This window comes from Natator depressus, chromosome 1 (genome assembly GCF_965152275.1).
Source record: "Natator depressus isolate rNatDep1 chromosome 1, rNatDep2.hap1, whole genome shotgun sequence".
NCBI classification, from domain to species: Eukaryota; Metazoa; Chordata; order Testudines; family Cheloniidae; genus Natator; species Natator depressus.
This window is the reverse complement of record NC_134234.1, coordinates 258,320,529-258,346,509: the sequence shown is the minus strand read 5'-3', so window position 1 is coordinate 258,346,509 and position 25,981 is coordinate 258,320,529. Positions and strand designations below refer to the sequence as shown.

General features: G+C 46.1%; 1 protein-coding gene across 4 annotated transcripts; it reads left to right on the top strand.

Moving 5' to 3' along the window:
* Positions 1–6,851: 6,851 nt before the first annotated feature.
* Positions 6,852–18,154, top strand: CENPM (centromere protein M). Of its 4 annotated transcripts, none has more exons than XM_074950272.1 (6): positions 6,852–7,273; positions 8,042–8,124; positions 11,652–11,750; positions 12,900–12,979; positions 13,475–13,566; positions 17,668–18,154. In XM_074950272.1, the coding sequence occupies exons 1-6, from the start codon at positions 7,217–7,219 to the stop codon at positions 17,875–17,877; spliced, it is 621 nt and encodes a 206-aa protein (XP_074806373.1). In that variant the 5' UTR covers positions 6,852–7,216; the 3' UTR covers positions 17,878–18,154. The 4 variants fall into 4 exon arrangements, with proteins under 4 accessions (XP_074806373.1, XP_074806384.1, XP_074806406.1 ...); XM_074950283.1 differs by having other exon boundaries at positions 8,045–8,124; positions 17,668–18,050; XM_074950305.1 differs by lacking the exon at positions 17,668–18,154 and adding an exon at positions 14,907–16,288 and having other exon boundaries at positions 8,045–8,124.
* Positions 18,155–25,981: the final 7,827 nt, after the last annotated feature.

Here is a 25,981-nt window from a genome sequence, read left to right as displayed (position 1 = left end):
AGTATGGTGCCTTGGAACTCATACAGGATTATAATACCAATTTACAAAGGAGGTCAATATCCTTATCCCCATTTTATGATGGGGAACCCAAGGCACAGAGAGATGAAAGCCCAAGGTCAGATAGTAGGTCACAATGTGCATTTTAAACTTACATAAAAGAAAGATTGGAGGTTTGGGGTTGGTTACATCAAGGGAAAGGTAAGCTACTCATCAAGGTAAACAGTACATGTCAGATTCTCTGCTATGTCCAACCTCTGCTGGGCACAGCAGAAATAGGGCTATCAGGGAACTGGTTAAAGCTCCCTGCTTCTCTGCCAAGCCAGGCCTTGGACTGGGGGTTTCTCTAACCTGCACTAGCTGACTGTGGTCCCCAAGGGACCTTCAAGGGACAACTGAGGATTGCTGGAGTTCATCATGCTATGGGTTCTGGGGACTGAGGCATAGGAGCCACTTTTGGGGACTCACACCCAGTTTCCACTCCCTTTGTGCCACCAAGAATCTGGCCCTATTATTTTTACTTCTGGTTTTAACAGTGGAGTCCGTTCTGTCGTTACTGGAATGTAGCTGGATATGCCCTTTTGCCTCATTGGTCCAAGGTAAATAAAATACCCAGTGTCCTGAAAAGGGCTATGTGGAAAATATGCTGATGTGTTTGCCCATAGGCTGTGTTTGGTAAAAGTGAACTCATGCCATTCTAGAATGGTACCTCATTATGTTGAAAAACATGAAGAGAATGTGGTTAACCAAAGATGTCCTACAACCTGTTCAATTTTCAGAATGAGTAGCATCTATTGTGTGTCTTCAGAAACAGGCTGGCACTGTTGGCATTTGCAGAGCTTATAAGGTAACAAGCCATGTGAACTAATATCCAGTTGCCCAAGCCCAGGATCTGTTAGCACAGGTTTGCAAAACTAGATGTGCCTCAAGTTTACAAGCAGGTGGAGCTCCAGCAGGAGGCACAAAAATACTCGTGCTTAAATACCCAGTTTCAGCATAATTGATTTCCTCGTGGAGTGACTAGCCCTCTGGATGTATATCAGCATATCACAAATCAAATATTCCAGTGTTTAAGTGGAGTGATCTGCCTTCTAGATGCTCTTATAGTTTTAAACAAGGAAACTAATTAGAGAAATCTGGACTGTTATACACAAATCAATCCTTCTCCTTGACCAGCTTTCCTCTTCTTAGTGAGCCTGTATTCCTAGCAGAACTGATTCTCTTTTGCATTGCCTCTTGTGCCATCATTTACACCTTTGCAATGAATGTAAAATGCTACCATTCTGATTGGGGTGTGTTTAACATTTTCTTGGCCCCACTGTAAATGATTACACCAAGTGCAAACCAGTGGAGAATTAGTCCCAACATCTCCTCATACCTATGGAAATGGGCTCACTGTGAAGTGGTTTTTCTGGAGAACCGTCCCTGCCCCACTCAAAGTAAAATAAATTTGCTTTTGTCTAAATTCTTTGTGCCATTCATAACTGTTATTCAAGAAAGTTTAATTTACCTCTTCATCCAGTGCCCCAGATTTTGCATAGCACGTTTCAGTAAGAGGCTACAAAGCAGCAGCAGGGTTAAGGGAGAATGCCACTTCTGTGATCTATTTGGCAGTCATAGCAGATGATCATGGAGCACTTTCCGAAGTGCCCTAATTAATGAGTGCATGGGTAGCTAAGGAGGTTGAGCATCTTCACTTAAAACGTGGGGACAGGGCAGAAATGAGCAAACAAGAAGAAACCAACCTTGATTATACTTCAAAAGGTTTTCTCTCCCCCCACCCCACTCTCCTGCTGGTAATAGCTCATCTTAAGTGATCACTCTCCTTACAATGTGTATGATAAACACCCATTTTTTCATGGTCTGTGTGTATATAAATCTCACTGTATTTTCCACTTTATGCATCCGATGAAGTGAGCTGTAGCTCACGAAAGCTTATGCTCAAATAAATTGGTTAGTCTCTACGGTGCCACAAGTCCTCCTTTTTGCGAATACAGACTAACACGGCTGCTACTCTGAAACCAAACAAGAAGAATGGAGACTGAATTCCTCTTAACTCTGTCCTCTCATAGGATGAGATCCAAGTACAGTGGGAGTGTCTACAGGGACAGCCCAAAACTGAATAAAAATGGAGATTGGGTGGGGAGCCTAGCAGTTACCAGATCTCTCCTGCTCTCACATAAAGATAGGTGGGTCTCTCAGACCTAGAAGGTGGTGTGTTGAAGAAGTGCCCACCCAGATGGTGCCAAGGTACTCAGATACCATGGCAATGAGCAGAGTAAAAATGCCTAGTATGGACAGTTAGATAATTGTGGATTCAAGATAAACTGGCTAATCAGCACTGGAGCTCTCACATTGAAAACTGAAGTTTGAAATGCCTGCAGTGACAAGTGGATGAAGCCAGTAAGTGTGTCCCATACCATGCAATGAACTCATCCCTAGCTACAGCTCTCGCCTTCAATGTAGAGAGCAGGGGAGGAGAGGAGTGGGCTGGGGTGGGGAGAATAATTTCTCTTATTAACTTGGTGCTGCATCTTTTAGCACATTTTCATTTCTTCAGCAAATAAAAGAACCTTTGTTTTCTCACTCCAACCCAACTAGCAGCCTCTGGTTATTTAATGCTTCTGTCTGCCTCGAACCTTTGGAACATGCCTGTCTTGGATTCGCCCTCCCAACTGAATCTGACAGGAACCATAAATATTCTCTGATCTCTTCTGCTTCAGCTGTAATTCGCCAAGTGCTGGCAATGAGCTGAGCTGTCTGCCTTTGTCAGGATCAAAACAGGCATTCAAGCCATATGATGTCAGACTATATTACCCACCACAACCATCCTGCCTCTCCTATGAGCACTCAGCAGAGGAGAGGGAGAGGTATCACCTGCAAGTCTGTCCATGCTGTCTTCATTAGCCCATGACATCATCCTCGAGCCTTCTTAGCCTCTCCCTGCCCCCAAGCATACACACATACTCCGTACTATGAGGTGTTATAGTTAAAGCTCAAGCAGTGACCCAAGCCCAGCATGAAACAAAGCTGCTAACTATATACAAGATTCAGGCTACCTCTGCATAGACCTGCAGGCAGTGCAGTCAAGCAACAATCAGCTGCAGCAAGACAGACTGCAAGTTTTATACCTTGGGATCAAGGAGGGTGACTGACTGCCTCTCCAAGGGCATTACATTGTCGGGTGTCTCTTCAGATTATGATCTCAGTACAAATTCATTGTGATAACACAACATTTATATACTGCTTTACATCTTCAAATTGCTCTGTAAACTAACTGATTCATATCAGTGATACTATAAACAAAGGAGCAGGATGCCTGGGTGGTAAGTGAATGGGAGAGCTCCAGGGAAAATCCTGCAGGATGTGGAAGCAAGATTTAGTCCTTTTCTATCTTCTAAACTCTTCACAAACACAAATGAATGAATCCACTCATCAGTCTTGGGAGGCAGGAAGGGACCATTAAATCCATTTTACTGATGGAGAACTGAGGCACAGACAGGTTAAGTGACTTGCTGAAAGTCAGAGGGAATCCATGTGAGAGTGAAGATTACACCTAATGAGTTCCTGGCTCTCAATCCTCTCATCAGTCTATGCCTCTCTGCTGGTGCTGGCAAACAACTAGGATCACTTGTCTCTGGGTCAGTAGTCAGACAATGACTAAGCACTGTACTGAGGCTCTGTGCTGTAGGTAGTGAGGAAGGGGACTGGAAAACATTCACTTCCCATCTCAACTGTTGATTAGTGTTGCTGTGTGCCGTTAAATATCTTTTGTATTTCATCCCGAAGCAGGGATCTCAAACTCAAATCACCATGAGGGCCACATGAGGACTAGTACATTGGCCTGGGGGCTGCATCACTGACACCTTTGCATATAAAGAAACAAAAGCCTGCCCCGGCCCCGCCCCCACTCCATCCCTTTCATGAGGCCCCGCCCCTGCCCCACCTCTTCCCCAAAGTCCCCGCCCCAACTCTGCCCCTATTCCAACCCCTTCCCCAAATCCCTGCCCCTGCCCAACCTCTTCTCCTCCTCCTCCCCATAGTGCGCCACATCCCCGCTCCTCCCTCTTCCTCCTGAAAAGTGCTAAGCACCGCCAAACAGCTGTTTGGTGGTGGGAAGTGCCTGGAGGTAGGCAGAGGAGCGGGGACGCGGCACGCTGGGGGCAGGCGGGTGAGGGGAGCTTGGCGGCGGCAGGAAATAACTCCGGGGGAAGGGGGAGAAATTGGTGGGCCGCAGCAAATAATTCCGCGGGCTGCATGTTTGAGACCTCCATCCTAAAGGTAGCTGCATTTTAATAGTGAGAAAATGACATAGTTTGTACGTAGCAGTGGCGTGTTATGACAGTTTTAGTAAGGCATGCAACAACTCACATGTTTAGGCCGTCCAAAATGGCATCCTCCATGTGGTATGTGTGACGGGTTGGATCACAGAAACCCCCTGGGTTGCCAACTAATGTGCCAAGACTACTTCTGCTCCTGCTTTCCTGCCCTAGCAGCTTAGGTTTGAGCTAGACCTGCTGTCCTGCTGCAAACCCAGACCCAGGTCTGAACCACATCCCCTAACAGCTGTAGGCTTAACTGAAAGCAGCTTACAGAAGTGTTCCTGTCTTTAACACTCAGATGCCCAACTCCCAATGGGGTCCAAACCCTAAATAAATCCATTTTACCCTGCATATACAGGGTAAACTCATAAACTGTTCACCCTCTATAACACTGACAGAGAGATATGCACAGCTGTTTTCCCCCCCCCCCAAGTATTAATACATACTCTGGGTTAATTAATAAGTAAAAAGTGATTTTATTAAATACAGAAAGTAGGATTTAAGTAGTTCCAAGTAGTAACAGACAGAAGTGAATTACCAAGCAAAATAAAACACGCAAGTCTATGTCTAATCATACCAAATACAGATAAAAACCTCACCAATTCCAGTAAGCTTCCTTTTACAGACTAATCTCCTTCTAGTCTGGGTCCAGCAATCACTCACACCCCCTGTAGTTACTGTCCTTTCTTCCAGTTTCTTTCACGTATCTTTAGGGGTGGAGAAACTCTCTCTTTAGCCAGCTCAAGACCCAATGGAGGGGTCTCCCAGGGGTTTAAATAGACTCTCTCTTGTGGATAGAGACTCCCTCCTCTCTCCTATGCAAAGTCCAGCTATAAAATGGAGTTTTGGAGTCACCTGGGCAAGTCACGTGTCCATGCATGACTGAGTTCCTTACCAGCCAAGCCACATTCCTGGGAAAGCTCAGATGTGGACTGGCATCTCCAAGTTCATTGTTGGCTTAAGGGCTTCTTGATTGGGCACTTACTGAGAATAGTCTTTTCTCAGGAAACTGACCAACTGCTTCACTAAAACCTACTTACAATCAGACAAATATACAGCCAATATTCATAACTTCGAATACAAAAATGATACACGCATACAGATACGATTAATAGATTCAGTAGATCATAACCTCTACAGATTTCAGAGTAACAGCCGTGTTAGTCTGTATTCGCAAAAAGAAAAGGAGTACTTGTGGCAGCTTAGAGACTAACCAATTTATCTGAGCATGAGCTTTCGTGAGCTACAGCTCACTTCATCGGATGCATCCGATGAAGTGAGCTGTAGCTCACGAAAGCTCATGCTCAAATAAATTGGTTAACCTTTACAGAGATATGTTACACGGCATATGTAGCATAAAACATATTCCAGTTATGTCATATATATATATATATATATATATATATACACACACACACACACACACACACTCATAAGCATATTTCCATAAAGCCTTATGGGAGGGCACCGTCACAGACGTCACATATACTGTCACATCTGGGTCGACATACCGCTGTGCAGAGGATGCCATTCTGTTCTACAAATGCAGTGACATCACATCCTCACAAATGCCATCCTTCATGAGGACCGGACAGTCATCCTGAGTGCTGTCAGTTGGACAACATACAGCCGCTCAGGCATGCAGGCAAGGCAAGCCTTGTACACACAGACAGCACGCCACTGGTGTGTAACTCCTTCCCCTTCTTGCCTAAACCCCTAATCATTTTTTTAAATTCTTATTTCCCTCTAAGAGCATAAGTCTGTGTTTGTTTCCCCTTCTATAAAATAGAGCTAATACTCATCCTCCCACCCTACGTCATAAAGTTGTTGTGATTAGTTAATATCTGTATAAACACCAGACATCTCTATTAAAGTGCTTTGTAGCACGTGGCTAGAAAGCACCAATGGAACTGCCAAGTATTATTTATTATTATGAACATCCAAACTGAGTCACCATGATGTATGACAAATGCCAGTGGTGTCCCAATAGCACATTAATTCAGAGATGGCAACTGGTGGCCATGGGGGCTGCATCTGGCCGGCCAGATCATTTTATTTGGCCCATCACAGCCCCACTTGGGGCAGGTGACCCAGTGGCACCAGGAAAGGCGCAGGGCATTGTGGGGGAAAGCCTCACCTGCACACAGACGCACGCATCACCTGGTGCTGTGGCGAAAGCCAAGAGGCTGGAGTGGGGAGCTGGGCCCAGCCCCATGGCACAGGAGCCACTGCTGTGGGGTGAGAACCTGACCTCAGCCTGCCCCAGCTCACCCCGGGTTAACGAGCCAGGCTACTGGCATCAGGAGCGAGGAGAATCCTAGTGAGACGGGGCCAGCAGCTTTTATTGCCCCTCCCTGAAAACCCTGGGCCAGGGAACTGACAGGCGCGGCCCAGAAGAGCCCTGCAGGCCCCAAAGCGGGTCTGTTGGGCCAACCGCCCCCGCCCTTAACGCGCTGCTGGAACCCAGACACTTGCAGCCCGCCACAAGCCGCACGCGCAGTAACACGGTTCCGGCTCGCCCTCAGCGAGACTGCGCTGCGCACGCAGCAGCGGGGGGCGGGGGGGCGGAGGAGTGACGCGCGCACCAGACAGTCACGCGTCTGGAGACCGAAGTAGGGTAACGAAAGCGAACTGCGCACACACGCAGCGCGCGGGCCCTCACGCCGCACGCAGGAAGCGCGCGCGCACAGCATGCGGCGTGATTCTCGAGCGCACACACACACACACACGCCGCTCAACCTCACACTATTTTTCCCTCCCGCCCGTATAGGCGCACATGCGCAGTGATCTCGCTCCGCGTACGCTACGTGCGTTGGGCGGTCCGACGGGTGATGACGCAGAACGTGGCGGCGGTTTGAAATCCTGGCGCGGCAGAGCCCTCGCGGTACTCTGCGGTGATGTCGCTAGTGAGGCCCTTCGATAAACTCCCGACGCTCAACTCGGCCGCTATCTTGGTAGGTCCATGAGGAATCCGCGCCCTGTCCCCTTCCCGCGGCGCCCAAGACCAGCCGCCGCCGTTACCGCCGCATCCCTCCAGATAACCGCCTGTTTCGGCGGCTTTGGCCACGCCCTACGTCCTGATTGGTGCTCTGATTTTAATATGCAAATAAGTCGCCCTGCCTGCCCAGGGGCTGTGCTGATAGGCGGGGAGCCTTGTTTGTCCCGCCCCTCAGAGCGCCTGTGGGCAGGTCTCGTGCCCTCCCCTCTGGCTCAGCAGGATCGTGTCTGGTCAGTACCTGGACGGGGGGCAGGGGCTGCTGGGGAGGGTCACTGGATGACTGGGCCATGTGTGCCCTGTGGATGCTACCTGAGCCCCAGCCTGACCGTGGGGGATGCGGCACTACTGAGGATATCTCCTCTGCTGGGTTACAACACTGACCCCCTGGTCGCCTCTGTTCTCCTTAACCCATGCTAGGTGTTCCCCTAGTGCCAGGGGCCTGAGAGTCCTGCACAACTGGACACGCGTGCATGGGGTCTGCTGGGCACAGGCCCAAGGGGTAGGGCCAGGGCCAGGTGGCTGAAACCTCTCTCCCCAGATGTTCTGTGTGCTGTTAACCAGCTGCCTTATCCTGCCTCACAGGTGGCTGCCTGTGTGTGAACTGTCTTCTGCGAGCCTTGTAGTTCATAATGTGCCCTGGGACCTCTCAAGTTGAAGGGCATTAGCTAGTGACTTACCTCCATTTTCTGGTTGCATCTCTTACAAGTAATTTTCCCTTCCTGAGCAGTTGGTGGGCACGGATGAAAGGCGGCAGCAGCAGCTCGCAGAGGCAATTCTTAAGGAGAAAAAAAACTTCAAGATAAATATGTAAGTGACGGGAAAGGGTGGAACAAAAATCTTCCCAATTCAATTCTGAAATTATTCTTTGCCAAGCTTTATTTGTGTCTTTTTTTTTTTTTTTTTTCTCCTTGTAGACTCTGCCTCAAGTTCAGATCTGGTCAGATAGGCTTGTGGCAGTAGTATTGGGTATGGCAGATTAAGTTAAAACTGAGGTGCTGCAGGAAATGGATAGTGATTCGGTAGGGCTGCATCTACACTTATCAAATGGAGACCGGAAACTCACTCACAGGTGCAATCTCCATGGTGGTAGCAATGAATCAAGTGGACTCCAAGGGCATTCACTTCAAGGATAGAATTTGCTTTTCTGAACCCCCAGAGCACAATGTTGCATAGATGTAGTTGTGCAACTGCAAGTTACAATTTCTCAGTATGATTTAGGTGTATGTATAAGAGACAAGTTGCATTTTCTTCAGGAAATAGCAGTCCACACCTGATTAAAGGGGGAGAGTACTTGTTTTCATTTGTTTACTGTGCATTACTTAGCTCTCTGTGGAACTGTCTACCCTGCAGCTGGGAGAATGCCTCCTGGTGTGGGCAGACAGACTTGCACTATCTCTGCTCAAGCTAACACACTAAAAATAGCAGTGTGGCAACAGTCAGCTGGGTCTGAGCTTGGGTGCCTAGCCCGAGCCACAATCTGTGCCATGACAGCCATACTGCTGTTTTTAGTATGCTAGCACGAGTCTGTCTGCCCTCCCTGATAGCCCATATGTAGCCCAGGTGCTTGGAGATCAGTGCTGGGTGCAGTATAAGCATCTAAATATAATTTTTGTCTATGTATGGGTCTTCTGTCCAAAAATGGAAACTCTGAAATCAGTAGGGGGAATCAGGCAGGTGTAGTGTCTGACACTATTTTAAACTGATTAGATTTCAGGTTTCCTTGTAAAATGTCCACTAGCTGTGACTCTTGTCCTACACCCACCCTTTTATGCATATGTTATTCCTCATGTTATTGATTTGCATTTGAAATTTTAACTCCAGCTTATGTGATAACTTCTGTCTGGGAATTCTCTTCGTTGCTAATGTAATGACTTTGGCAATTATATCCACAAGAGGAAATGCATTAACTCGGATCTTTGGGAGGAGGGTATATTTCTCTCGCTGCTGCAGCACTAGTGATTCTAGAGCAGTATAATTGTCCACCAGAACTCCTGAGAAACTTCCAAAATCCATAACATTGTTTGGACCATTCAAATCCATTGGCAAGTGTGTTGCCTGATCTATTGATTGTAGGTGAATTACATTACTGATTTAGTTTCTGCAGTTAGCACTCTGGAATTTGGTAGGTTCTTGACCCAAGGTTAGGCCAAGTATTATCAGAATTACTGTTCAGCTGGGAGCTCCAATGTGCACAGCAATGACAGCGCTCACACTTAGGGAAAACGTGTATTTGTATAATTTTATTAACACAGTCCTCAAAATCACAAACACTCCAACCAAGCAAGGTAGGTAGATATAATACAGAATAAGTGGAGCATCCCTTGCAGACCAACCTGAAGTGTTTAGATATCATCTTTCCCCTCACTATTACCACCATTATCAATGGTCATCACCCTGGCATCTCCCCAAGCACGCAGGCCAGGATACAACCAGGTTACATGGCATTCTTCTGGTCAGACATCTGCTGATGTCTCTAGCTTAAAATATCTCAAGCTGACATAAACTAGTATCTTGTGGTTACCGGTCAGCTGTTTAGTCATTACCACATTCTGTCTTGTGATATCTTATGATCTAGGGTTGGTCTTTATTAGCTACTTAAGCTTAAAGTTTTTTGGGCCTTATGCCCTAAATAATTTAGCTAACTATTGGCCTACAAGCATCAAGACCTGTAAGACCACTGCATTACTGCCTTAACTTTATACCTATGCGTCACCTAGCAAATACCTGTAAGTGTTACAAAGATAAAAGATTTGCCAGATATTATCAACTGTTCTGGAGACCTCCAAACCTTTCTGATTGTAATTCAGCCATGGAGACCTTCCAAAATGTGCAGCTCCACGTCTTAAACATCATAAAAGGCACTATATCTGTTTCTGAACTTTTCCATAAATGTCACCTGAAGTTTATAGGCCAGATCATTTTTGTCAAAAATGGTGTTACAAACAAAAGTATTTTCCAGATATAGTTTTCACCCCTAATTTTTAAACTCTCATATCTCAGAAATGACTTACAATTTTTTTCAAAATCTGGCCAAAAAGATTCTCCCTTAGCAACACATAAAACGCACTCGGTTGGAAGCCAAAAAGATCACTTTTTTTTTTTTTTTTTTTTTTGAGCATTGCAGGGGTGGCTATCATTAGACATATCATAGAGAGCTGGTTAGACGTTTTAACTGGGAGGATGCTACCCTCTCTTCATGATACATAGATAAAAAAATACTGTATCTCCTAACTTACAGAACCTCAAGGTACTTTACAGCAGGGGTTCTCAAACTGGGGGTCGGGACCTCTCAGGGGGTCACAAGGTTTTTACATCGGGGGGTCGTGAGCTGTCAGCCTCCACCCCAAACCCTGCTTTGCCTCCAGCATTTATAATGGTGTTAAATATATAAAAAGTGCTTTTAATTTATAAGGAGGGGTCACACTCAGAGGCTTTCTATGTAAAAGGGGTCACCAGTACAAAAGTTTGAGAACAACTGCTTTACAAGATAGTCAAATGCTACTGAAGTAGACTCTGATGTAGAATGCAAAGCACTATTTACTGACATTATCCTACACACATTCAGTGTTGCGAAGGAAGTACAGTGCTGCATTCAGCTGTAGTTACATGAGAAATTTTAGGCCACTAAAATGTAATTATTGTAATGGAAAGACAAACTGTATTATACTGTTCAGCTACTAGGTGTGCTATGTGTAAAATATCTTATTAAACTAACCAAAGCCATAGCTGGCAGAGCATTAAAGGATCTTATGATGAACACTTCTGGTGTGTAGTTTGCTCAGAAGTAAACTCTGTAGCCAGTCCATATCTGGTACAAGACCATGACAGCTCCTAGATTTGAAGCTGATCAAGGAGACCAGGGCTAACACCCTTCTTCTGACAATTAAAAAAAGGAGAAACAAAGAACAACCCTGCTGTCACTAATGACTGCGAGGTGTTGGAACCTCTGTTCTACATCTCATCTGAAAGATGGACCTCTAACAGCACACACTCCTGATACCTTGCTAAGGCTTTTATAGGGAAGAGTGAAGTACAAATCCTTGGAGAAAACTATTGTCATACAAGAGGGCCTCATTAAGCAGCTTGAAGGGAACAAAGTTTATGCTACCAAATGTCAATTATGGCTGTTACTGACTGTGAATAGGCTTATGGGGGACACCAGAAGTGCCATTTAATCAAGCAATGAGTCTCATCAACTGCTTATAGCCATTGAAATGCATGGACTAAATCTGCTCCTGCTAACCATTCTAGCTAAGTAGGTGGCTGGTGAAATGGATTCTGTTTTGCCACTCCATTCAGTTTGGGTAAACCTGCAAACTTATTTTGTCTTTCAGCCACGTGGCAACCTCCCTCCCTTTACCTGCTGAGAGAGATCATGTCCGGCCCCGGATTAACCTGATTGCCTTTATGATTAACATGCAAAGCAAACACAGGTAAATGCAGAAGGGGCTGGAACAGCGGGGGGAGAACTTGAGGAAGGAGTTAGTTGTTAGTTTAACCTGGGGTAAACTGATTCAGCACCTGCAACATTGGCTTTCAAACACTGGACTTGCTGTAGTGGAACAGATCTATAATTCCTCCAGCAGTTATCCTGCCTATGGCAATGAATAAATTATGTGAAACCGGCTTTCCTATAACACAGCTAATTGTGCAGTGCTCTGCCATACCAAGAAGGGTGGAATTTCTTCCCGATCGAGCTAATAATCTTCTTATGCAGAGTCAGGTGCATGAAATCTGAAAATGTACTATCTGTAAAATGGAAACAACATACAAGTTGGTGGTGGGTGTTGCGGTGTTCTGATAGCTGGCCTACCCTAAACAATCTTAATTAACAGTCAGACCTGAGTCAATGGTGCGTGCAGGTACCCTTTATGATGGCATTGCTAAACGAGGTCCTTCTGTGGGATTGGAGCTCTGTCAGTCGGCAGCACTAACATGATCTTTGTCTCTTATCCCTTACACCACTCAGCTGTACCCACTGCACCTCAGTGTTGATACAAAGAGAAATCCAATCATGTTTGTATTTTTTATAATGAGGATAAAACCTCATTGGTTGGAAAGGTAAGAGGTTTTGCCAAAACCACTTCATTTGTGACATTTGATTCTGGACTCAAACAGATCTTCAAAAGTAACAGGTCACGCTGGACAGCCATCCAGATGAGTCACTATAAAATGCAAGGACTGGGATTTTCAGTGAAGACTAAAGGAATTAGACATCCAAATCCTACTGGGCACCTGACTTCCTTAGGTTCCTCTAAAGATCTCCACCAAGATATTCATTTGAACAGTATCGTCTTACTCTTGAGTTTTGTTCTCCTTTCTGTGTATCTCATGGCTTCTCTCGCACCTATCATTAGTATCTAAGCACAAAGGAGAGAGACTTTCAAAGACATAAAGGCAGCTACACCCAAGTTCTTTTGACTTTCAGTAGGAGGTGGATGTCCATCTGCCATTTGTGCCTTTGAAAGTCTTTCCTTTTGTGCTGCTCTGGCTTCCTGGTATGCTGCTGATGGTACTAGCACTAGCCTAACCTCTGGTTTAACTGGATTATATGATGTGCTTTTTCTTTCCCTTTCCATCAGTCTTAGGAATGTTGAAGCTTCACTATCACACATAGATGCCAACTTCTTCCTCGGGAAAGTGTGCTTCCTCATCACAGGAGGTATGTATGGCCAAGTACCCACCTTTTTCTTTCTCCTCCTCCTTCCAGTGTTTCATCACTTCTTATTCCACTCCTTAAAACCCCTGGAATGGCTTCACCTTAAACAAAACAAGCCAACAGCTTGTCACAGAAGCTTTTCTTTAAATGTTGGTGAATCTCATCTCTTTTCCCAGCTCAGAACATGTTTCTTTCCTCACTCGGTCCTTCCCTTCAGTTCCTCCAATCAGACATCTCTTTTCTGCCCTTGCCCCCATGGATATCAATTGCAAGATTGATTTGTATGGAACTGCAAAGTGTCTTCCCGTGGACTTTTCTTAATGGTAGTCTCCATGCCATTCTGTTTGACCTGCTCATTACTGCCTGAATGAGCCTTGCTATTATGAGGACTATGCTGTATGCTAGATTTGGATCATTTGTGGACATTCCTCAGTGCTCTTCTCCACTGGAATGTTGCAAAACTCTCCCTAATGCCTTCCTGTTTTCTCTCTGGTGAAGTTGGTAGGATGAATCACTGCAGCGTAGAAATGAATGCTGTCCGGAAACTGGGAAACCTCTACTGCAGCCCTGTCCTATTCTGTGAGCTGGATGTAAGGATGCTTAATTTTGTGACTGGGGGAGGAGGGGGGCGGGTGGTGTGGGGGTGGGGTGCAGGAGATGGGGGGTCAGCAAATCCTCCTACTCACTAACAATATCTGGTATGTCAGCAATAAATCATGATGAGGTGTGTGGTTAAATCTAAAAGCAGTGTAGACTGCTTGTATATTTTGATTGCAAAGACCAAATTCTCACAGCCACTCGAAATGTAGACAGTGGAGTCAATGCGCTTCTAGAAACTTATTCTTGCTTTTATTTAAATCTCTATTTATTTAGATTATAATAGCACAGGAAAACACAATCCCTGCCCTATAGAGTTGATCAGCTAAACCAACGAAGGATTGGAGGAAAGTGAATAGGGAAGTGGTGGTTACTCCTCCACATAACACAAGAACCAGTGGTCACCCAATGAAATTAATAGGCAGCAGGTTTAAAGCAAACAAAAGGAAGTACTTATTCACACACCACACAGTCAGCCTGTGGAAATCGTTGCCAGGGGATGATGTGCAGGGCCAAAATTTATAACGGGGCTCAAAAAAGAACTAAATAAGTTCATGGAGGATAGGTCCATCAATTGTTATTAGCCAAGATGGTCAGGGATGCAGCCCCATGGTCTGAGTTGTCTCTAGCCTTTTACTTACAGAAGCTGGGAGTGGACGATAGGGGATGGGTCACTGATAATTGCGCTGTTCTGTTCATTCCCTGTGAAGCACCTGGCATTGGCTGCTGTCAGAAGACAGGATACAGGGCTAGATGGACCATTGATCAGACCCAGTATGGCCATTCTTATGTAAAGGGATAAGCAAAGTGATCAGGGTGATCAGAAGCCCACATCTTGATAGCTACAAGGTTGATAGTAACTAACTGACTACTTTGCCACATGGACTTTCCCCTCTGAGACATGCAGCCCCAATACACCAGTTCCCTGAAACATTCTGTCCCCTTGCTGTGAAACATGAGCTACCATCCCCATCTGTTACACAATTGCCCTCCAGCCTGCATATCCAAAACACTTCCTGTTTCCCAAGCTCTACAGAGTAAGGCACAGCAACTCCTAGAGGGGCACATACTTCATCCCTGCAGTTTGACGTGTATTTTGGGGGGGTTTATTAGCTGTTGCTGTTTGAAGGACTGGGGGAAGACTACTTCTTCAAAGAGGCTTTCAACCTTTGTGACTGGCCCTAGACAAGTAGGTTTGGGAACCTCCATGTCTGGTTGCTCTGGGTCCCACTTAACTTTGGTTCGTGCCTGCGCATGAGCACCAGCTAGATTTTCTTTTCCGTCCCTTTCGTTTTAAATAACTTTTTGGGTTTTTCCCTCCGTCTGCTTCCAGTCTGAAGGAATCCGAGTTGCAACAGCTCAGCGGCTGCTCCGGATGTTGCAGATCTGCGCTGGTCACGTGCCAGGGGTTTCTGCTCTCTTCTTCAGTTCTTTGATGAAAAGCTCCATTGATGAGTAACCTTGATGTAAATCCATTGCCATTCTTCCTGTCCACACCCTTTGATGCTGTTTCAAGCTGCAGAAATAGACTGAAATGGGAATCTTGTTGGGACGCTTTTTCTGTTGATTTGTAATGAAGCCAGCTCATCTCATGCTGCTGCTTGCTTTTGTTACCTTTACAGGAAAGGCTTGGTTCCTTTTTTGGTGGGTGGTCGCTGGAGCCGTACTAGTGAATCTCCTTTCGCTCCTAGGTCCCAGTTTGAATGAGCCCAGTTTGTTAGTGACCAAGAGCTCTGTAGCCTTCTGAGAGCAGTATGGGAAGTGGGAGAATGCCACTGTCCTTAGGTCTATGTGTATCGTGGCACGTAGGTGTACTTCAGAGGCACAGCAGTCATGGAGAGCTGCTGCCTGCTCTCTACCTAGTACCAATGGACTATTTCACCAGGGAGAAAACAGGAAAGCATTAGGAAGAGTTTTGCAATATTCAGATTGAAATAGGACACTTACCCAAAAAGCCCCTTGAAGGAAGGAAGCCAGTTTAGCAGCCACCATACATACAGCAGTTGGGGGATATGCAAAGAAAGATTGGCCCAGCCTTTCTAATCCCCAAATATCTAAGCGGGGAGGGGGGGCTTAAAGAAGACGGCCCAGCAATTTGGCTTTTTTTTCTTTTTGAAAGAATGGTCATCTTTTGTTATACAGCCCCAGCAAACTGCCTGGCAGGTAAACTCCCCACCTGACTAACGTGTCTGACAGTCACATTCAATGGCATGCCACTGCAAGTCAAAAAGTTTCCGTAGGACAGAGAGAACACTAGAGCATCAGAGGAGGTGGGGGAGTGTTGATAGTCCAGGCGTGTGAATGGGGGCATGGATTTGCTCAGTGCAGTGGTGAACGTGTCTATTACACAGAAAAGTGCAGAAGTCACTTTTCAATGAGTTTTATTATTAGTTCTAAAAGTAAAGATCCATAATATGGTTCCTCTCTAACAGAGTTTGATTTCAAAGGGCCTAACTTTCAGAATTACTGAGTGCTGCTGAAAATCAGGCCCTTAATCTGCCTTCCTCCAGCTTCCTTGGCTCTTTGCTCTTTCTTCACAGGTGGAAAAGTTTAATGTGGCTAACCTGGCTATAAATATGCTGCATAACGTTTTTCTTACAGATTGGATATGCCTGTAAACTTGCACTGTGCATATAAACCCCAAAGTCAGACTCTTTGTCAAGACACAAATAGCAGTAATTATACTGGGAATACACCATGAATCTGATACGATGTGCTGGAATATTAAGTTAATAAAATGTGTAATATAAAAACTAGTCCAGACCTTCTCTATTCTATGGTAACATTCACTGATACATAGTGTGGGTGCGTTGGGAAAACAGTAGGTATTTTTCATCAGTGGTGTAGCTACACTGATGCTAGCAACAGTGTAAACTGGGTGCAGGAGTACTTACCAGCATGTTTAGCTTCTGTTGTATTAACTTGAGATGTGTTGCAATTTACCACTTCAATCCACAAGATGGTGCTAAGACCTCTTCACTGGAATAAACCCCCTAATAAACTGGGCCAAACAGCCTTCCTGAACACCTGGTTTAGACTCTTCCATACTGAATAGGAAATACATTATTTTTCTGTAATTAAAAAAAACCTCTTTAAAGAAGTCCCTTAAGTTAAACTGGGGTGGGGGGTGATCACTTACACTGAACTAATGACTTCAGAGTCCCAGCCCTAAGTGCTGTGCTCTCCCCTTAGCTTGCAGGAAAAAGTAACAGTGGCAATGCAGGATTAAGCGGTGCTGCGTGTTGGCAGTCATCACAGAAAGGATTTAGGGAAGTGCAGAGCCTGAGCAAACACCCAGAGGGTGCACAAATCCCATCTACATCCACCGTGACAGTGGGGAGGGAGATGGAGTTGTCTACAGCAGTCAGCTCGAACAAAAGAGCTAAAATGTTAAGCTGTGTTGCTATGTCCAAAAGCAATGGCTGCAACTCATAGGAGGAAAGCGTGGTGTGGATTTTCATGCCCATTCAGCAAGAATTCAAAGCCCACAACAGCTCAATCAATGTGAACTATTTTCAGCTAGCTTTGTGGATCATGATTGCAGTAGCCAAGGCCTTGTCCCTATTGGCATTATTGTGGTGCCAAAAAGGAAATGAGGTTATATTTCCTCCTGTATATTTTGAGTATGCTGTCTCAGCCCTGCTTTCCCTTTAGGTCTCGTGAAATAAACAAGCACACAGTTTGGAGGAGCCAGAAGTTTCAGTGTGATCTTGAAGCACAGGTGCAAACTCCTGTGGGTGGGTAGTTGAAATGGAAGAAGTCCAGTTAGGTTCTTTTGTTCCCTTGACTAGGCAATGCAGGGCGGTTCCTTATACTATATTCTCCTGACAGTTGTCCAGTCTACTTTTAAGTGACTCAGACAGTAGAAACCAGATGAGTCGTTTAAGAACATAAGACTGGCTGTACTGAGTCAGACCAGTGGTCAAGCTACCTCAGTATCCTGTCTCTGACAGCAGCCAGTGCCCAATGCTTCAGAAGGAATGAATAGAATAGGGCAATTTCAAGTGATTCAGCCCCTGTTGTCCAATCTCCACTTTTGGAAGTTGGACGCTTAGGGCAGTGGTCTCCAAACTGTTTGGCTTGTGCACCCCCAGGATGAAAAGCGGAAGACCTGCTGCAGGCGTGCAACCAACGGAACAGGACCAGAAGACCGGCCGCAGGCGGGCCACCGGAGGGGAACACCAGCTGTGGCGGCAGCTCTGCACGTCCAAAGAAAAAAACATGGCAGAGTGCTGTCCGCTGGTGCTCCTGCTGCCGCGCACCCTCTGGGATCATCTTGCGCACCCCAGTTTGGAGACCACTGACTTAGGGACACCTGAAGCACGAGGTTGTGTCCTGACCATCCTGGCTGAGAGCTATTGATGGACCTATCTTCCATGAACTTACCTAATTCTTTTCTGAACCCAGTTATACTTTTGGCCTTCATTACATCCCATGACAGCGAGTTCCACAGGTTGACTCTGCATTGTGTGAAGTACTTCCTTTTATTTGTTTTAAAGCTACTGCCTATTAATTTCATTGGGAGACCCCTGGTTCTTGTGTTATCTGAAGGGATAAATAACACTTTTTCCACACCAAACATGATTTTTTTAGATTTCTATCCTATTCCCCCTTAGTCATCTATTTTTTTAAAAAGATGAGCAGTCCCAGTCTTTAACCTGTTCCATACCCCTAATAGTTTTTTTGTTGCCCCTTTCTGTACCTTTTCCAATTCTAAAATACCCTGTTTTGTGATGAGGTGACCAGAACTGCTATTCAAAGTGTGGGTGTACCATGAATTTATATAGTGGCATTATGATATTTTCTGTCTTATCTATCCCTTTCCTAATGGTTCCTAACTTTTTAACTTTTTTGAGTGCTGCGCATTGAGTAAATGTTTTCAGAGAACTATCCATGATGACTACAAGATCTTCCTTGATTGCTGGCATCTTATTTAGATCCCATCATTTTGTATGTATAGTTGGGATTATTTTTCCCAACAAGCATGACTTTGCACTTATCACTTATGTAATATCCTTACTTTCCTGGGAATTCTCTTCCTCTCAGTGAGATCTTTTAAACTATGAAAGTGTTTTATGATAGTTAAGGTTAAGATTCTGTCACTGGTATTTTTAGTAAAAGTCAGGAACAGGTCATGGACTTCTATGAATTTTTGTTTATTCCCCAGGACCTGTTCCTGTCTTTTACTAAAAATACCCGGGGCGGGGACTAAGTGGGAGTGTTGCTGGGTGGGGCCGTTGGGGCCACTTCTCTGGCCCCTAGGGGGCCCCTGCTGTGGCTGCTGCGGAAGTCATGGAGGTCCCAGAAAGTCACGGAATCCGTGACCTCTGTGAGAGAATCGTACCCTTAATAATAGTCTAAAATTTTTCTCTGGGATGAAAGTCCTCACTATGCTATTCGCTATCACCCGCTTGTACGACTGTTACCAATTCTTGCCTTTTTACCCTCAGACTCAAATCTGTGTACCCCAATGTGTTTTTAGTACAGTATGCCCTCCCTCACCACAGCCCTTGGAGAGAGAAAATGTTGAAACCCATTTGTCCTCCTCTCCTCTGAGACTTTTTACAGGTTGTTGAATCTCTACTCCTTCAAGAGCAACTGTTCTTTCCCCCCTTCCTGTGGCAAATATTTCTCTGAGGGTTAGAAAGAATGTTCTCCTTTTACCTATGGCCCTGATCAACTGATCTTTCTGTAAGATAACTGGAGCATGCCTGAGAGTGTGACACTGTCTCTCAGGTCCATTACATTTTACAAATAGAAGTTCTTGGGACTCATCTAAAGCGACAACCACAACTATGTAAAGACCTCTGGGAACGGCTGGCTGTTGATTTAGATGGGAGACAGCAAGGCCTGTCATGGAGCAGGGCCAGACAGCCAAAAATATCTTGATCCAGACTCAAAGCACAGGTTTAATGCTTACTAGAGGTGGGTTATGGAGGTGGCATTCACATCTGGATGAGGCTTATGGAAGGGTTGGAGGCTGAACTAGGACTACATTTAGGCTCCACCATGTTGAACTCTCATGAGAGATTTGGCCAAAATTGTAGAAATCTAGTGAAAATCAATTGTTTGTGCAATGTTCCACCATCTTGCCCTTCACTTCTCTGTGCCTCCGTTCCCTACCTCCCTCAGATGCTGTGAGGATGAATCTACTAACATCTAAGGCTTGATCTACACTCAAAAGTTCTGCCAGTATAGCTTTGTTGGTTGGGGTGTGAGTTTTTTTTTTAAACCAACTTAGTTATGCCATCAAACCCCTCCTAGTGTAGACACAGTTATATCAATATACGAGTGCTTATATGGGTGGTTATGCCAGTCAAAACTGTATGAGCGCCACTGGTATAAGCCGTTCTAAACCAGACCCAGAAAATAGGCCCTTCCTGGGTTTCGAATTGACCTGGAACCAGAATCATAGAGATGGGTTCAGATGTGGGGAGTTAAATATGGACCCTTTGCAATTTGGTGTGGGGTTGGGGAACAGTGTGTGAGTTCAGATTCCTGTTAAAGAATATCGCCAATATTTATCTTTTTGAAGCCTACTAAGGGTAGTTACCAAATAATCTAACTCCCCAAGTAGTGTAGCGAGGGGGTGCTTGCTAGGTAAAATCAGTGCAGGGGCTACACGAGCTGAGGGATGTTGTTGTGACGTTTGTGAGTGAAGCTTTGGTCGCTGCTCTCCTGAGTGTTGCAATCAGTGGCGACGCTAGTGAGATGGTGGGCGGTGCACTTTCTGTTGAGTCGGTGCTGAACCGATGGTACTGTCTGGTGTTAGAGGGCACTGAATGGCTGCACGTCTCCACTGCCAGAAGACACACAAAACAAAGGTCCCAGTGCTGATTAGAGAAAAGAAAAATGCTTGTTTTCCTTTTGTCTGGTTTCTCTATTCAATTTTGATTTTGTACAAAAAGGGGGCTTAGTCCCAGCCAAATTCCAGCTGTGCTGTTTATGGTCTGTTGGCTAATTCCCCCTGCAGTTTCCACTGCGTGCACTATTCACTTCCTAGCCTAAGCTGTTGAACAGCTGCCACTTTACAGCCTGCACCTAGCTGTCCGTTGGTGGGAGGATGAGTCCTATGCAAGAAAAAGCAATGGCTAGTGTAGCACGGCTCTGGAAGTGGGAGGGCTGGGGTCTTTTTCTGACTTGGCTGTTGACTTCCTGCGTGGCCTAGGGCATGTCTCTTAAACTCTCCATGCCTCATTTTCCCCATCTGTAAAACAGGGGTCACGTGTCTGTGAATTACCAGAGTGTTAAGAGAATGAATGAACATCTGTAGAGGGCTTTGAGCCCCTCACATGAAGAGTGGGCTAGAAGTGCAAAGTAGAGTTGGCTGGAAAAATTTGGAGAAAACTCTTTTTGTCGGGATTTACTGATGCAATGAAATTGAAACCTCTTCCTGAGAGTACATCTATGCTTATGGCAGCATGTAGAGTACAGACATTGCAGGCCCAGCTAGTATGTGCATGCAGCAGATTTTGCTTACTAGCAACCCCTCAGTTACGAACCAATAGTTTCTATTATCCAGCAGTTGCTAGCAAGAAGGCAGGTTTGCAAGCAGCAGAGACTGCGCTGCACTGTGAAATATTACCAAAATGTATTTCTAAAAAATGTCACTGCACGTCTGCATTGAAACCTCTGGACCTCTCGGCCCCCAGGCAGACTCCGAGCCCTGGTAGCTGCCAGCGATGCCCCTGCCTGGGCCGTCAGCTTGGCGCTAGGTCCAGGCCACAGAGGCTTCAGGGAAGGGGAGAGTCGGTAAGTTCTTGGACCACATGTCACTGCCTCCTGGGGCACAGGCTCCTGAACCCTCCCCAGCCCCCAACTGGGGAGCTCCCAGCCCAGCGAGTCCCACAGCACTCACAGCTCTGGAAAGAAGCAGCCCCCAGCAGTAGAGGGAGCCCCATCATGGAGCCAGGCAGGCGCAGAAGGTCCCTCTGCTCCAAACTGGTCCCCATGTTCCTCCGGGTGCTCATATGTTCCTCTCGGGGTTCGGCTACCACAGCACCTCCCTGCCCTGCTGGGCAGCCATGTCCTGGCTCCGTGCTGTCGAGTGCTGAGTGGGGGCTGGGCAGCCTCCTGCGCTCTGCAGGCTCTGTGCATCCCGCTCCTCCCGGGCATATTTATATGACGTACACACATACTTTTGTTCATCCGTTTCTCCGGGGGGGTGTGGGGGGTTCTGTGATTAACATTGCATTTGAAAAGGGGTCTGTCAACAAAAAAAAGAGTTTATGTGAGGCTCCACTCCCAGCCCCACATGTGGGGTCAGGGGTAAGGGGGCTGGCTTTCAGCACCCCCACTATTAAAAGTGTTCCAGTGCCAGTGGGAATAGAACACAGACTTACTGACTCCTAGTGCAGTACCAGCTACTACGCCCTATTGCCTCCCCTATTAGAGTCCCTAAAATCCACTGGAGTCCTTCTGGAGGAAGGAGGAGCTGTAGGTACTATTCTGTTCTTCAGTTCTGTGTAACTGGAGGGCTTAAAGAAGGGGCTCCTTCCTGTACAGAACATCACTCATTGTAATGGTATGATAGTAATTGACAGCTGTGAAAGCCACTGCCCTCCCCTTGTGTCCTTCACACATCCTTTCACGGCTCAGCGAAGGCAGCAGTGTGTGAAAGAGAGAGAGACCTTATTTTACATACCCACAGGCTGCTGTTCCCCCTGAGCACAGGTGCAGCTGTGTTCCCCTGCTGAAAGAGCTCTCGGGGGCTCCCGACAGCACAGGAAGAGGAGCTGAAGGGAAGGTAGTGAGAGGACAAACACAGAGATGAAGACCAAAGCAAACTCTGCTATTAAAGTCCATCTCCTTTCCTAACACACCATGGCAGCAGGGCTGTCTGTGCTCTGCATATTTTTATCGCCGGGGCAGTTTTACATAGAGATGGGCATCACCCCCCAAACCTCTGAACCCAAACGTCCTGTCTTTGTAGTGAGTGGGCTGCAACAGGCAGGGCTGGAATCCAGTTCTAAAGCCAAACTTCCTTCACAGTTGGGCTGTTTGGGTTTGGTCCATTTATATAGAGAGAGGTGCAAGTGGGAAGTCGTAAACCTGGATCCAGGTACCTGGTGCTCACCCATCTTTGATCTCCTTGATCTATAAAGCACCAGTGTCTCTGCATGCACCTTTCCTGCAAAAACAGCAATGCAAATGGACAATCATGAACATTTAAAATACATAAACTGGAGGCACTGTCCCTATTTTTTTCTGTCAACATTGATCATTTCTCCACTCTGCCCCTCCCTAGAAGCTCCCCTGCTCCGGTGTGTTTCAAGTGAGTTAAAACGTCTGTATTTATTTTTCTCCTCCAATCTCCTTATTTATAGCTGTCAAAAGTTGGCAGGCAAAGCCCAAACCAGAACAGTGTTCAACTCAGCCCATAGCTCTTACAGCAGATAGCACTTCTCATCTTCAAAGCACTGTGCAGACAGCAACTAATTAATTTTCACAACACCCCTGGGAGAGAGGTGACTAATTATCATGCGTTGTTATGCAGCGTGGCATAGAATCAAAAGAATGAGAGAGATAAAAGACTGGTACAGTGCAGTGTGTCCCATCTTGTTCACCGTGCAGGCATACCTCGGGCTGATGCAGTTGTTCTCTATACTCTGCTCTCCAGGGCTTTGTCCAATCTAGTTTTAAACCATTCTAGCAGTTGGCAGAAGCCGGGTTACCTTAGGAGACGATTCCACGGCCCATTCTTTCTCATCATGCAGGGTATTTTTATGCCATATTTACCCTTTGCTCATTTTCATCCAGTTGTTCCCTAGTTATACCTGGTGCAGCCACCTTAAACAATTCTTCTCTCTATCCAGTCTCTCCACCCACCAGTTCTCAGCAGTACCAGGGCCCCTTTCTCAGCAGTGCCCCTTCATCAACTTGTTGCTGTGCTGAGAGCAAACAAGACTGCGGTGTATGTGTGGGGCTGGGGGAGGGGAGTAGGATGGGGCAGAGCAGTGACGGGGCACAAAGGGAATACTTACATATCCAATAGTTTCTGGAATGTGCTGGTTTTTGCCCTTCCCTGCCCTTTTTAGGCTCCACAAGGCAAATTCATCCTCCCACCCATTTTCCTCCCCACAGGCCCACTCTTTGCTCCAGGGAGACTTCAGTGTGGCTGTGCAGTCACCGCAAGCTACATGGGGTGGACGTTCCAGTGGAGTGGCATGACTTTGAGGGACCTGAAACAAACACTCTGAACTGTTCTGGGTCTGATCACAAAGCCACTTCACATGAGCTGCTCCGAGGAGAGTTAACAGGAGTTGTTTGTGTGCAGCTGCTGCATAATGATCTGGTTCAGCCACAAGTTACAGGGCTTGATAATATTCACCTACATAGCCGGGAAGAATAATTCCCTCCACTGCAGGAATCTCAGGGTGAAATCCTCTCGCCTGTGTTATGCAGGAGGTCAGACTCCATCAGGGGTTCTCAAACTTCATTGCATCACAACCCCCTTCTAACAACAACAATTACTACCTGCCCCCAGGAGGGGAGACTGAAGCCTGAGCCCGCCTAAGCCCTGCCAAAGCCCAAGCCCCACCACCTGGGCAGGGGGGCCAAAGTTGAAGCCCAAGGGCTTCAGTCCCAGGTAGAGGGCATGTAACCTGAGCCCTGCCGCCCAGGGCTGAAGCTCTCAGGCTTCAGCTTCGGGTGATGGGGCTTGGGCTTTGGCTTCAGCTCCGGGCCCCAGCAAATCTAAGCCAGCCCTGGCAACCCCATTAAAATGGGATTGAGACCTACAGTTTGGGGTCCTGACCTACAGTTTAAGAACGGCCGGACTAGATGAAGATCATGGTCCCTCCTGGCCTTGAAATCCTTGAATCTGTAATTGGGCCTCCTGTCTGTGTTTTGTATTGAATTGTACTGTACTCAACCTGCGCGTGCTTTCATGCTGTACATGCATTGGGGCAGGGACCTGGTATTTGCCAGGCTTTATCCATCCACTATGCGGGGCTGATACACACTGATGGTGCTATGATACAACTGGTACATTTACCATCTGTTCTGTGCTGAGTCCCCCTTGCTCGTTAGGACATTCAGTGCATAACTGTTGTTCCCTCATCTGAAATCTGTATGGATTTCTTTTGAGTGGCTGCTGATTCAATCAGGTAAGGAGGAAGTCATTTAAGCCAGCTGTAGTGTTCATTGCACCAAATGAGAGAGTTGAAATGTGGCCAGTGTTACATTACCATGAGGATGTGAGTAACAATTAAGGCTGATTTTAATACTAATTAGTCTTAAATTGAGCGAATATTGATTGAAGTGGAATTGCCAAATAATCAAAATAGGAGAAATGCAAAAAAGTGGAGGAAACCCCAGCCTGATTCACAAAGGAAATGATGCAGAGAGAGCAAGGGGGAGGGGCGCTGAATTGCCCTGCTACGAGAGAGCAAGGGGTTAAAACCATCCTAATTAGATGGTGCCGTAAAGCAGTGTTTTCCCAAAAATTGACATTTGTTCGTATTTACAGGGGGGGTAAAGGCTGAGGGGTGAGACCATGAGGGCAAAGATGGGCTGTATGTTTTCATTGGCAAGGCGATTCGGCGCTAACTCTCTGCTCCACATTTCAAACATCATAAAACACCAATAAACATCAAGCATTTCAATTTCTATGATTTATTGGTGTTTATAAATCATTTGAAATTATTAGGTCAGCCAACATGGCCGAAACGAATGTGTCGACATTGTCATAACAAGCACAGCTGTGTGAGGAAGTTAGTCTTTGTTCACACTTTTCAAACCTATTTTGCTTTTTTAGGTACAAGTATTTTATCATATATATGCTTTTAAAGTGTGTATTAATGTTTCAATTTCAATTCAGATTTCCAACTGACAACTAAATGACAGTTTTCTCCAACTAGAACATTTTCCAGACAACTAGATCTAGTTGGAAAATGACTAAATTAGCAACACTGCAACTAGCTGGCCACTGGGGAGGGGCGGGAGGGAGGATGGGAGAGCTTCGGGGGGAGGGGGAGGAGTAGGGAAATTTCTGTTTTAAAGTATTATCAGACTAAATGAGCAATTAATCAGTCACCCTCAGAAAGGTGCCTCAAATTCTTTCCAGAGGCCTGAGAATCATGGTTATCTGGTCCTGTCTGTGTCCTTGTGACTGTCTGTCCCAAACCAGGGTAGAGGGAGGTGCCCCTTACAGGACCCCTGAGAGGAGGTAAGAAGGTGTTAGACAACCATGCAAACCAGCACAGAGTATATGCAGTGGGGAACAATCCCCATCCAAACCATCGGGGAATGAGAGGAGTGGGGAAGGGGCCAAACCGAAAGATGTGCTGGAAAGTGGCCAGATGTTTGCACCCTCCTCACAGCATCTCTGACCTACCCCACCACTCCTGCAGCTAGGCAATGCATTGGGCTAAATGATGACAACCACATATTGCTGTATGTTAAAAA